The sequence below is a fragment of the Vicia villosa genome, unplaced genomic scaffold (assembly GCF_029867415.1).
Source record: "Vicia villosa cultivar HV-30 ecotype Madison, WI unplaced genomic scaffold, Vvil1.0 ctg.000606F_1_1, whole genome shotgun sequence".
Classification (NCBI taxonomy): domain Eukaryota; kingdom Viridiplantae; phylum Streptophyta; class Magnoliopsida; order Fabales; family Fabaceae; genus Vicia; species Vicia villosa.
In genome coordinates, this window is record NW_026705278.1 from 661,858 (window position 1) to 675,317 (window position 13,460).

The following is a 13,460-nucleotide window of genomic DNA, read 5'->3' on the forward strand; positions in this document are numbered from 1 at the left end:
ATTCTACCAAACTCAATTCTGTTAAAATTAATTCTACCAAACTCAATTCTGCTAAAATCAATTTTATTCACCGCCAATTCAAACACACCCTTAATCCCATCCCCACAACATCACTTAAGATTGCACACATAAAGGACAAAATAAACACTAGGATTGTATTTTAAAAACAATATCTTCATATAAAATGTGTCATCCAGAAATATATTACTGAAAACATGTAGTTTTTCAAAAAAAGTGAGATGGAAAATTTGTTATCCTCTAAATATTCGGTGGCCTTAAATGTTTTACAAGAACACATCAGAGTTTCTGGTTTGACTCTTTTCATCCTTCCAATGGCGTCCTTGAAAATTGCAGAGAACAAAGAACCACACTTTATTTCCAAAACAAATATTGATCTGACTGGTTTTTACACTCTACTATACACACTTTGTCCTCAATATAAATACAACCTAGACCGCATTTGCAACCCCAATTGCTTGACCAAAACAATTTTAAAATAAATTAAAAAATAAAATAAAATGAAACCCAAAAGAATTTTCTTTTTTTTTTTTTTTCAAAAACCAAGCTCACAAACAACCTTTTCCCTATAAAATTAATACCACGCAACTAACTCAACAAAGACAATCCTAAACATTCAAACCACTGAAAAGAGACAAGAGAAGTGGAAAATCTCTAGTTTCTCTGGATGAAAAGTTTCCCAGGAGCAGTCGCAGTTAAGCAAAAAAAATACTGATGCTGCTGTCCCTTTCACTTCCACATGTTCAGTTCCTTACTGCAAAACAGAATCTCCCTGCTTAGAAAAAGTAGATATAAAATGGTCAAGGAAGAATAATATAAACTTTTATGGTAAAAGTTTCTTCTACCTGAACCTAAACTGCCGGGAGCTGACAGAAGGATAAGTTAAAGAATCAGAATAACTGAATAGCCATTTTGAGTTTGTTTTGCTTCCATTTGGGCAATTTGTAAAAAGCATCCTTGGACATCCCAAATTTCTCTTTGAACTCCGCAGATGATAGATAAGTCTGCTTGCATCAAGTTCAAACAAATCAACAATAAATGAACAGTAGCCTAATTATAAGCTGCATTTCAAAAGAATGACCCCGGCAAAAAGAACAAAAATATGAAAAGTAAGTAGATATGATGATATTATAGCTAGACTATATAGTCCACTTTACCTCTCTTTTAGTTACATCAATGTCGGGCACAGGATCAATAGATGTTATTTTAAGGCGTTCATATGGGTGAATCAAGAGACCTTCCTCGTCTTCAGCTTCACCTTCTTTCACATCTTCCTCTATGGTAAGAGATTCCACTCTTCCGCTCACAGAATTCTCCTTGTCATTTTTGTCAGGGTTTGATTTAGGGGTGACTGGACTCACTTCACATTGTAACAACCAAGAACAGAAAGCACATTGCGATAAAGTGAATTATATTACTCAAAGCAACAGTGATACTCAAAAGAGGGAGGCGAGAGGGAAGGGAGTTCATGTGCAATTATTTTATCAAATGTTTACCTTTAACTGCCCGAGGTATCATGCTTTCTCGTGCAGAAGGTGGTTGTTCAAAACTAGAAGTAAGTGCAGCTATGGCTTTAGATTTTGATGCTAGTATTGCAGAATCAGGTGTCGTAGATTTTGGATACAGCTTTCTAATTACTGGAGGAGGAGTTGAAAGGTTCCTAGCATTGGCGCTCTCGAAAGTAGCAGCTAGTGCATTAAAGGCTGGAGACCTGCCCCTCACACGAACCCGGTCAGGACTCACAGACATGCTACGTGAGGAACGCTGGGATTTATCAGGCACACTACTAGACCTTCCTCCGTATGAAGTTGTTCGCCGTTTGGGTTTCTGATATATATACAAGGCATTTCAACAACAAATCAGAGTAAATGCAAATGCAAAGAAAATATATCCGGACAGGAAAAGCGGAGAAAAATAAAAGGTGGAGTGAATTATATCGGTTCTATACAAAGGATCATCAGCAAACAAGAGCACATCATCTTTGGATCCAATAGTTATACAAATTTTGTATTTGCTAGAATAACTTCTAGTCAATTGCCACAGGTTTTCAAAACTTGGGTCTGACATTGGTGTCGAAGGTTTGGACAGACAAAATAAGATTAACCAATATTTAATTGTAGAAAAGTATTTATTTCCATGATATAATTATTCAGTCTTAGATTTTAAAGGCCTTCAATACAGCGCTGATGTCACACTTCAGTATTTAGTCTATTTAAATATGCAAAGGGTTTCATTAGTGATCGTAAGAAAATGAAATGCCTTACCGCCACTGGTGCTGTACCCCCATTTTTTACGATTTTAAGCTTCCTTTGAAATGAGTTCCCCAACATCTGCAAAGTTAAAAAGGAATTGTCAATATCAGGATGTTCAAATGTCAAATGATTATACCATTATGTTGATAAACTTACTGCAGACTTTGCCGACTCCCAATTAAAAAAGCGAGTGAAAAACGGTGGCTCACTCCCTTCCATGATAACATATATTGGAGCCACCCGAGATATTTTTTCCAGCAGAAAATCATGCTCAAGAAATTTCTGTTCAATTTACAATAATGAGTTAACAAATCCACAACCAAAGGTAGAACCTAATAGATGTTAAATTCAAAAAGTAAAAGACATGGAAATGATTATTATAAATCCCATTGTTTCGTAATAACACAGGGATGCTAGAGGACAAATAAGCATTAAATTAACTGAAGATATCAGAGTCTTCAAAATAGTAGCGACTAAATTAAGCTGGTAGCAAAACCAGTTTTACCTCACCAATTGTTAGCGCCTGCATTCTACTCTTGGTGTCAACCTCCTGACCAACCCAGACAAATATATCAGAGTAACAATCCAAGATGAATATATCTTCCGTCATTAAATCATCCTGGGAGAAGTTGTATATCTCCGTCACCTGAGAGAATTGCTCAAGATTAATGCATTGCAACAGAAATAAATCCTAGTATTCAAATTGTCAAAAGCAGTGCAGCACACATGACTGAGCAAATTCACCCTTAGAATTTTGTAACAGTTCCCGTAATAAACTGAGGTATACATAGCACATTGGTCATACTTATCTGTCTGCATTTTTCACCAAAAGTAAGTTTTTAAAAGAAGCTATGGTGGCCATCAACACCTCTCAGTGAATAACCGTGCACCCACAGGTTAGACAATATCTAATCAGGTTATCTTTTTTTAACTTATGTGTTACAAGATTAACCATAAGTTTAATTTTGAATAACATCTGCTGTCAATTTCAGTAATTTTTAAAAAAATAAACTATTAAGTAATCTTATTATGTAATCACATACTGAATTATAAATAACTCGATGAACACCTGATACTAGGGGGATGAGGTATGGGATAAGATGTAGCTGGGAAGGAATTTCCGGGTGGCTTAGGGTTTGGAGCAAAGATAGCTTGCTGCTCTGATGTTTGATCTTTCCATTATTCTCGTACCAGCGTCCATCACCATCTCCTGTTTCTACCATTAACCAGAGAATGCTCCTAAGTTTGAGTACTGATTCCATTGTCAATACTGATATGACAGGCACGCGACAAAGTGCAATGAGTACAAAGGGAAACCGTCAGAAGGGAGAGCGGAAGTTATAACAAAATGGAAAGGAGGCACTTTGTGATTGAAGGGTAAGAAAGAAGGTGAGGTTGTTAAACAGGAAGTGGGGGGCATGCCTTGGGTGAAGCAGGAATTTAGGGGCCTAGCATGGGGTGATTCCCTTCTCAGAAGGGGGTGCTCTCATTATTGAGAATATCATTTCTTTCATTCTTTTGCAAGGAGATCCATCTCCCTCCATAGTTCATCTACTGTTTTCATTCACCTTTTGTAAAGAGGGGCCATCCTCTGAGTCTGCTATCAATATCATTTTATCAGCTTCAGTTCATTATTGTGTTTGGATCTATTACAACACAAATCATTTTCCTGCCTCAAACAGTAGTACAACGATTTGGATAACGTGCAGTTTTAGGAAACTGTATTTCATCCTTGTTTCATAGCTTAACATTGACCATTTATTATGTTTTATTAACAGTATCAGATTGAGCAAACTCGCTTTTGTTTCAATCTTATTAATCACATAATGCGGATAATGTGCTGTTTTAGGAAACTGTATTTCATCCTTGTTTCATAGCTTAACATTGACGATTTATTATGTTTTTACCAACAGTATCAGATTGAGCAAACTAGCGTTTGTTTCAATCTTATTTATCACATATCACTAGTGCTTAAAATATATTTCATTATTTTTTTACCAACAGTATCAGATTGAGAAAACCTGCTTCTGTTTCAATCTTATTTATCTCATATCACTAGTGCTTAAAATATATTACATTAAATTTTTCTTTATGACAAGCAACTTAACATACTACATCTAAAATATTGTTGAAAGCCAAGATACAAGACCTACTACTTTAACACACCTTCATTAAACGGTTGCATTTCCATAAGTTCCAAAATTAAGAATATTGTTACCAGAAATGATAGATTAGTGGGTGTACTCACCTTTAAGTTTCCTGCTCGTTGTTCAATTGGGTGGCAGAAGAAAACCATCAGAAGAAAGTCAGCTATTTGCCTTCATAGGAGAAGGGGGGTCTGTAAATATCCAGGAAACAAGAAAATCATCCCTTACCTTTTGAGAAGTTGCAACAAAATAGGTGCGGATCACTTTCAGACTCCCTACTAATCTTTTGACTGGGATATTCTGATTTTCCTCCCAACAAATCCCAAAACTGTTCAGATTCTGTACCTTCCCTTTGTGGTTTTGATTGTAAATTTGGCTGCAGAAATTTGGCAAGCATGTGAAAACTAGATAGACAAAGAATAACTAAACAAATATAACAATATACTGGATAGCAATCTCTTTGGACATTTGAAAGTTTAAAAACTTGAAATTGATGTCTTCCAACACATTAACTTTGCAATCAACTTATATTATTACTGTTTTCTTCTTTTCATATCAGTGTAATTCACTGGCTAAGTAATAGGGACTGTCAGACATGCCACTGAAAAGCATCAAACCTAAAACCCCTATGACAACAGAGGCAATCCTAGTGTGGTTAGCTATGATAAAAACATAATAACCATATATTTAACCATTTTAACCATGAAAGTATATAAAATATCACCGACGTCTATCTGCTTGTCCAACACAATCATTTGACCTAAAAACAAAAGCTAGGTTCTTGGTATTTGCTTAGACCCATTTAAATAAATTGCTATGTCTCAAACACACATCATACCTTTATCAAATCCAGCATCCTCTCTACAAGTTCCTGGTCTTCTGCACTTGTATTGCTTCCAGACCAAGTAAAGACAGTGGGCCCATTATGAAGTATGTAGCAATAAGAGGAATTCAAGGAAGAAGCAACCTGGTTGACCCCCATGAAAATAAAAATTGATTAAATAAATAAAGTCTATGAATTCAGAAAGGTGTGTTGCCCAATACAACACTAAGTGGATAGACAAATGACCACTACAAAAAGGCATTGGGGCATACAGGTTCAACTTGTATAGCTTGCATATTATCTGGTCCAGAGCCCTGGATGCGGAATAATGCAACACCATCCTCATTGTATGTCTCATCTGGAATTTCCTTTTCTGCAATGTAAGTCTTGTATGCATCACCAAGCCCACCCTGATAAAAAGGAATAGGAAAAAGTTACATGGCCAGTAATAGATGGGGTGTGAGCTTCCACAATATTAGGACCATACAAACCTTAAAAACAATGAAGGTTTGTAGGATAGAATGAAATTGAATTGGTTCATTGCCTTCGTATATACGAGCCTGCAGTCAATTAAAAATGTGTATTACTGTCAGTAAAGAGATAAGAAATAAGCATAAATAATATTTAAACAAAAGACCAAAAACATAATTTCCTGAAATATTACCTGGGAAGCCAGAAACTTCATTGACTCAACCATTTTACTAGCCAGTGAATTAGCTGAAGCTTTTTCTTCCTATTTTCAATTGAAATCTTGTGATCAATACAGGCTATAGATTAACAATGCGCCGAACACAAATTTATGGAAAGAGTGAAATATATTCTGCCATGCATATTTATTTAACACTTTCGGGGCCCAGACAAGTTACTAGTGCCGAGTATAGTGCAATATATAAGGATACAATTGGCTAGAGTTAAGAAAATCTCTAATTTTTATACATTTGGGATTTTTTTTAATAGGTCATAGTCAACACCAACTCCTGTAAAATTTTAATCAGTTTACATCTCTAATGGCTCCTAGAGTTTGAAAACTATTAACCCATGTAGTTTTAAAAACTATTTTGATAGGACTCCTGAGTCCAGTATTTCGATATGTCCTTATGATGACTCAATCTGGAAAAAAAAATTGACTAAACAATAAGGACCCAATTATAGTTTTCAAACTATAGGAACCTATTTATGAATTCACAACCAAAACTTAAAAGGACTAACAGTTTACTACAAGTATTAATATTTTTCAGCTACAGCTGAACATTTTGCTTTCAGATTATTTATTTTAATATTCAAGACACATCTGACTAGAAGTAAAATTTTACTCAAAATCTTTCACCTCAACACTGCTCTTTCCTATCCACGTTCCAATAAGACAATCGTCCTTATCTTCTCCAGGATATGAATATTGAAAGATGAAGCAATCTCCACTATAAAATTTTGATTGATCAGAAGCTGGGAGAAGAATCTTTTCCTGACCGTTCACGCGCCAAACCTGTATACAGTTAGAGTAAGACTGCTGTTAACTACAGAAATAAAAGAGAAATGTTGAGATTGAACAACACCATATCACAACAACTCCACCCAAATAGAGAATATCTTCTGAATTATCATGGAATACTAGTTATCAAGTTTTTTTATCTTGTGCTAAAATTCAAGTTTTTTGTTTAGAAGATTGGAATTGACAAGGATCAAACTCTAGTCGTCGACTTTATGATAGAAAACACCTCAGATGTACTACAAGACTATGTATTCTGCCTCTCACTCAGGTGGCCATTATCAGGATGGGAGATGGTAGGAGATCAAAAAGGGTTCAAAATGATTTTCTAATCAGAAGAAACCAACTAAGCGGGATATAAAACCAATAAGAAAAATGACAAAAGTGAAACCGAATTGCATCAAGAAATATTGGTCTTGATAGATGATTTGCAACTAGCGGAATACCTGCAAATGTCCAGTGCAATCAATGTGAGGTTGAGGTTCTTCTTTTACTGCATCAGCCTTCAACAGACCCTTGACATTTACTCCTTGACGTTTCAGAAGTGCTACAAAATACAAAGTCGCAAATAAGAGAAAAAGTTGAGTTGACATAATGGCTATACAAAAATGTAATGTTAAAAAATCTATTCATGTTATGATAAAAGCCACAATATCAATCACTTGCCTGCTACCTTGCCACGTCCGTCTTCAGATACAGTTACATCAGGGGTCTGAGGCCAAGAATCAAACTTGGACTTAAACAACACTGTTTCAAATCCTTCAATTACTCGAATTATTTGGGGTTTAAGTTGATCAATGCCACTGACTAACTCCTGTTATTTGGTCCAAAGCAAATTACTAGTAGTTAGAACATGAAGTATAAATAAAACTTTTTTTTGAAAAGGTATTGGTAAGTGTATTTAAACTTAAAGCCAAATGCTAAGGGATGCAAGGGAAAATAGGTATTACATCAGCAACTCCACTTGCACTTTTTCTGTCATCAAGAGAGGTGTTTCTTCCCATCCAGACAAACATTTCCAACCCACAATCCAGAATATAACATTTATTTGTGTCTAGAAACTCCCTTTTGAAAGAATCAGCCTCAACAGGTTCGGCCTGTCCCTTTTCAACACTGCAAAAACGATAATTTATGATAACTAAGCATTACAAAATCTAACACTTTAATACAACAAACGAATTTCATCAACTATTGTCAAAATAATTGATCTGCTTTGGAAGTTTACAGTATTATACACTAATAAAACGTTAGGCTAAAAGGATAATTAAGTCTTATCCCTCTAAGTGTGGTCCGCTACATGGATCAAATTACACTATAATGTTCTATCAAAGACCATGTTTTTATCCAATTTGTTAATCTCAAGATCTTTCTTACTAGTTATGCTTATAGTTATACTAGGTCTTCTTCTGCTTTTAGTTGTTTGACTCATTTTCATCTGATCTACTCTACTTACAGCAGAATCTACAAGTCTTCTCTCTACATGCTCAATCCACCTTAGCCTAGTTTTCTCACACATCCAACGCAACATCCTCATCTCTACAAATGAATACTAAAAATAAAAAAATGCAAATGACCTCCCAAACACAAAATATGCAAATGCATCAGTAAGTAGGGCTAATCAAATGGAGGATAGTTAAATAGTTATAGAGATAAAAGCAGACCAAAGAAAACTATATGCCAAATTATTGAGATTTAGAGGTAAATGATACATCTTTAGACTTAATTCAAGACAGTATTACGACATCATTAAATCCATGTAGCCAACCCCCCGCCTAATAGGAAAAGATTTGGTTTATATGGTAAAACATGTTCTAACAGGACCACCAGCGTGTCACACTTTTGCTAATCTTATAACAGTTTATTTGACGCAGTGTTTGTTATTTGTGTTTTACAAATAAAAGGATGAAGCTGCGTAGGAATGTCATTTCACCTTTTAAAACCCCAATATCTAATACACACACAACTCAAAATTAAACGGTGAAAGAAGAAGATTGCAAAACATGTAAACATTAATATATTACATCCAAACATCAGTGTACTAAGAAAGAACGGAATACATTGGTAGTGCAACTAGAAACAAAAAAAAAATGTAAAGAGGGAAGACTGGAATAACATCATACCAAAGCAGTTTTGGAGAGCGGGGATCAGCAGACTTGTCATCATCACTGGCTGCTTTTCGTGGAAGAGGAGCAAATCCGCCAAAGAAACCCCAGAATTCCCCAGTTTCAGGATCAGCCATTAACTTTCCATCCTCTGCTTGGAAGTTCAAGAAGACATTCAATTCATAAAAATCAGTAATCACCTTTCGAACTTCAAAATATACCCGTAGACTTACCAATGGCAGCTATCTCGCACTTTCCCTCGTGGTAGGTATCTTTAATATACTGTACAACTTCCAAAGCTTTAGCCCTTTCTTGAATAGATGAATTGGAACCATTAAATTGGAAGATTTTTGACTCAGTGTCGAGAACAAAAATATCGTCATGGTTGAGTGAAGATCGAGCAAAAGGAACCTGTAACGTAAAAAAGTGACTACTCAGCAAGCAGAAAATTATGTTTCTGTATGTGTTTACCAGCCTGATCCACTGTGATCAATGACATACAATACTCAAACCTCAAAGGCAAACGAAAAAACGTCAAACTTGCCTCTTTGACATGCACAACATGTTTCCCTCTGCATACAAACAGCCGTGTCTTATGTTTTTCAGCCTCAGCATGTTTAAAACCAGAAGCAACTCCACCTTCTAGAGGTATAATACATGGTTTAAAATAAGACAGGAACTTTTCAGTTTCATGGCCCTGTACTTCCCGATACTGAACAGCACGTCCTCCGAGAGCTGCATCCAGCTCAACAGTCTTGATGGCTGCAACACCAGCTTCATCCTATTTTTAAATTACAATCATTATGAGTAATGTCAAACCTAATCACAGGGAAAATAAATATATAAAAACTAGGTTATGCTGAAAATATTGATCTTTACCTGACTAGTGTCTTTACCAATCCAGTAATGGATGTCATGACGCAGAGCTCCACTCTTTGATGCGGTTGTCTATGCAAAAAAAAATTTAAAAAGGATTGGAAATGAAATGTATTCATACTAGAAAAAACCAGGGATCATGTATGATGCAGTATGCACAAGCGGCATAATAAAAAGAAAAAACTATCAGGTTAGTAGTAGTAATGGCCAAAAGTCTAAAGGAAGCCAGAAAATAATGTGAATCTTGTCAAAATAAGTGATACTGATGAATATATGAGACTTGTTTCAAACACCTCATAAACTATCTTCATATGCAAGGGGAATCAAAGCTCATGGGAAAGAAGCCAATAATGTTATATGGATAAATTCAAGCTCACATTTTTAACCTATTCTTTTTTCCTCAAAACACATTTTTGTACCAAAACTGATAAATGTATAGAGATTTCATAATGAATGTTTCCTTAGAAAAATGAACAGAACTAAGAAGAAGACAATATCCTATAGCTAAACTTGTGTTCATATAAGACCAAGAGAGGATAGTATGTTTGGTAAATACAGTTTATCATCAATTCAAATCAAGGATGCACTCTCTAACAAACTGAAAAATGTACAAAAGTTACATAATGAATGTTTGCCAATGAAAAATGAAGACGTGAAGTTACATACCAATGTTGTGATTTTATCATTCTGAAAACATCAAATGTTTCAAAGTTACAAAGTCCATGCAAAACAATTATAAACAGAAAATAAAGCTTCATGAAAAAGCAGACGTCAATTTGAGGCTAGCATTGTACGAAACAACAACTGAATAACCACTTGGAAAATATGGCTTACCTTTAAGATCACATAGGAATCCCCAGTGAAAAATTTGCCATAAGAGGACTTTGGGATAGATATTGGATTAAAATTCTCAATACGCCATATTTCAAGCCCACTATTTAAGGTTAAGGAGAATAATGCATAAGATCAAAGCATGAAATTAATTTACGCATTGAACAGAACCAGGTGAAGGAGAAACTTAAAAAAATCTTATAAATATTGAAAATCTGATAAATAGTAAACAGTATAATATGTTAATTAGATGCAGGATACGCCTTTTGTCCAGCTCCCTGAAAAGCTGGATCCACATCTCTCATGGAAACTGCCATAATATTATTCTACTATTTGGTCCTTCACACCCTAGCGTATATATAGAAAATAATATCCTGAAAGGGAACCATAAATAATACAATGAATTGATAGAAAGCAATATCAAAGTTTACTGAAACTGCCAAAATAGAAGGTGAATTACAAATGCTTCCACCAACAGTTTCGATCAACAAATTCTGGTTCTGAAGTAACTTTAATTAAAAACAGAGAAAACAATATCAGATAGCATAGATTAAACAGAAGGTTGGCGTCATTAATCAATCGTTCGATAAATTTTTCTGACAAACTTAATGTAAAATACAAAATGTAGAGAAAAGCAAAGCTGCCATTGTGTTCCTTGAGATATAGTAAAGTTCACAACTAACTGAAAACCTTCCCTGTAATGTTCATCATGGACGCTTTTATAACCTTTTCTATTTTCACTAGAAATATACCCTCATGTAGTATTAGGAAATTTCAAATATATTAAGAACTCAATTACCTATATTGATGTTCCTCAAGTTAAGGCAAATGTATCAATAGTTGCAACCGAGAACAGGAATGCATTTCTAAGCATGTCACTAGTATCAACTACTACAGGCTCACTAATCGCTGTCCTAAAACATTGAATACACAAATAGCTTGCATTTTGAGTAAGCAATCATGACGCAAACCTTGTCATTGAAGTTGGTTGGATTAAAAGTTTAAAACAAACCATGAACAAAGAAGCCAAAAAGAAAATTGCATCTTTTATCAACATGTCTGTTCGGCATACCTACTAAGGGCTAAATATTTTTGGTAGCCACCACTGTATGATACTAGTACATGAACAAAGCAAGCAAACACACACACACACACACACACCCTTGCATTTGCATCCAACAAAGTTATTCACTGCCTTATGCAGAATGTCACTTATGCAAGTAGAGCTGCTATTAGAAAAGAAGCCTAATATATCAGTAGTTATACTATTCTAGTAAATAGCCGTGTTTGGGTAATCAGCTTATAAGCATTTACTCACTGAGCTATTATAGGGATTATTAGGAAGCTTAACTAATCACTTCCCATTATTTATTTTGTTCCCCATAGGTTAAATCCACACGGAAGGCAATCCTATTCGAGATGTGTTGGGTACTAAATTAGATCTTTCAACCGGTATTCAAATATCGGTTCAACATGTTATGGGAGTCTAGCCCCTTCCGCTAGACACAAGGGGCGGTTGTTCACTTACTCACAAGTTATTTTGAAGTAATTATTGAAGCTAAAAATAGCTCAGGAACACATAAATATTTACATCAAAAGTAAAACAAGCTTGAGTTAATATTAACCCTTCAATCTTACATGTATGATAGAGAATAGACTTAAATAAAACCAATATGGACCACTATTCAACAAACACCGGAAAATCTGCACAATTCTTGCCAACAAGTAAACGAAGACCGAAGTCACGAGAATTCCTCATATAAAAACACGCCCCAACGCATATACACATGCAATAAAACGCTCAAATATTTCACAGAAATGCCAATTTGCAAATACATCATCATCGAACAATACAACAAAGCTAATCAAATTATTCACCTAAGCAACTGACACGTACGCGTCAATATACACAACAACATTACACATCACATAATCTCGATAACTCAATAAACATTGCAATCATTTTCCATTTTCCAAAATCCAAAACATCAACATCTAATTTTTTTTTCAACAAAAAATATAAAAAAAACTAATTAATTAATAAATTAATTAAACTAGTCCTTTAAATTTCAACATAAAAATGCAATTTCGATTCAGGTCAACAAAATTCAATCAGGAACCACCGAACCAGATCGAAATTCAAGCTAAATCTACCTAGCTTCAGTAAGAAAAAAAAGTTGAAAAAAGCTGAAAAAAAAGCGATTAAATTATCTTCAATTCATACCTGGAAATGAAGCAGTAATCGATTATACCTTTATCGGAATCAGCACCGAAAAACAAAACCAGAAAAATCGAGAAAAATTCAAAAAAAAATCGAGAAACGAAGAACAACACGAGTACTACACAACCTCGAGTTGAAGAAAAAAAACTGAAATCGAAGCTTCAAACTACGAATAAATAAATAAATAAAGTTGAGGAATCGAAGTGAATAGGTTCTAGCAAGAAGCAGATCCAATCAGAGAAACGAGAATTGAAGGTGCGGAAAATGGAAGGAAAAAGAAGAGAGAGAAAAGTGAGAGAGAAAAAGAAAGTAGTGACTGAAGAAGAAAGAAGAATTTTAGAGAGAGAAGAAAAAAAAGGAATATTAAAGAGAATAGAATAGAAAAAAAGTTGAAGTGAGAGAGAATGAGAGGGAAGAATGATGAAAATGCCAGGCGTGCTTATCACTAACGGCAACAAAACTTCTTCCTTCCGTCCAACCCCACACTACACCTCACGTATGAACTGTAAAACTGTTTTTCTATATTTTTTTCTTTTTCGAGTCTCTTTAATTGTTATAAGAAAATCTTCTAATGTTTATTTTATTTTATTGTCTTAAAATTATTAATTGAAAATTTATTGAAAAAATATTTTGAAAAATATAAGTTAAACTGCTCTTTTATTCGGTTTTACTTTCTTTAATAATTTATGTTAAATTCTTTAAAG

General features: G+C 34.6%; 1 protein-coding gene across 1 annotated transcript; it reads right to left on the minus strand.

The window, feature by feature from the left end:
- Positions 1 to 348: 348 nt before the first annotated feature.
- LOC131629820 (villin-4-like) lies at positions 349 to 13,240 on the minus strand. The gene is made up of 24 exons (XM_058900617.1): positions 12,760 to 13,240; positions 10,797 to 10,909; positions 10,539 to 10,638; positions 9,708 to 9,776; positions 9,373 to 9,609; positions 9,062 to 9,239; positions 8,847 to 8,979; positions 7,677 to 7,839; positions 7,393 to 7,540; positions 7,173 to 7,273; positions 6,568 to 6,723; positions 5,905 to 5,973; positions 5,732 to 5,800; positions 5,513 to 5,650; positions 5,256 to 5,384; positions 4,646 to 4,793; positions 4,519 to 4,529; positions 2,776 to 2,916; positions 2,427 to 2,552; positions 2,283 to 2,348; positions 1,515 to 1,845; positions 1,176 to 1,378; positions 864 to 1,022; positions 349 to 772 (listed from the first exon to the last, which is right to left on the minus strand). Exons 2-23 carry the CDS (start codon positions 10,850 to 10,852, stop codon positions 909 to 911), a joined length of 2,886 nt encoding a protein of 961 aa, XP_058756600.1. The 5' UTR covers positions 10,853 to 10,909; positions 12,760 to 13,240; the 3' UTR covers positions 349 to 772; positions 864 to 908.
- Positions 13,241 to 13,460: the final 220 nt, after the last annotated feature.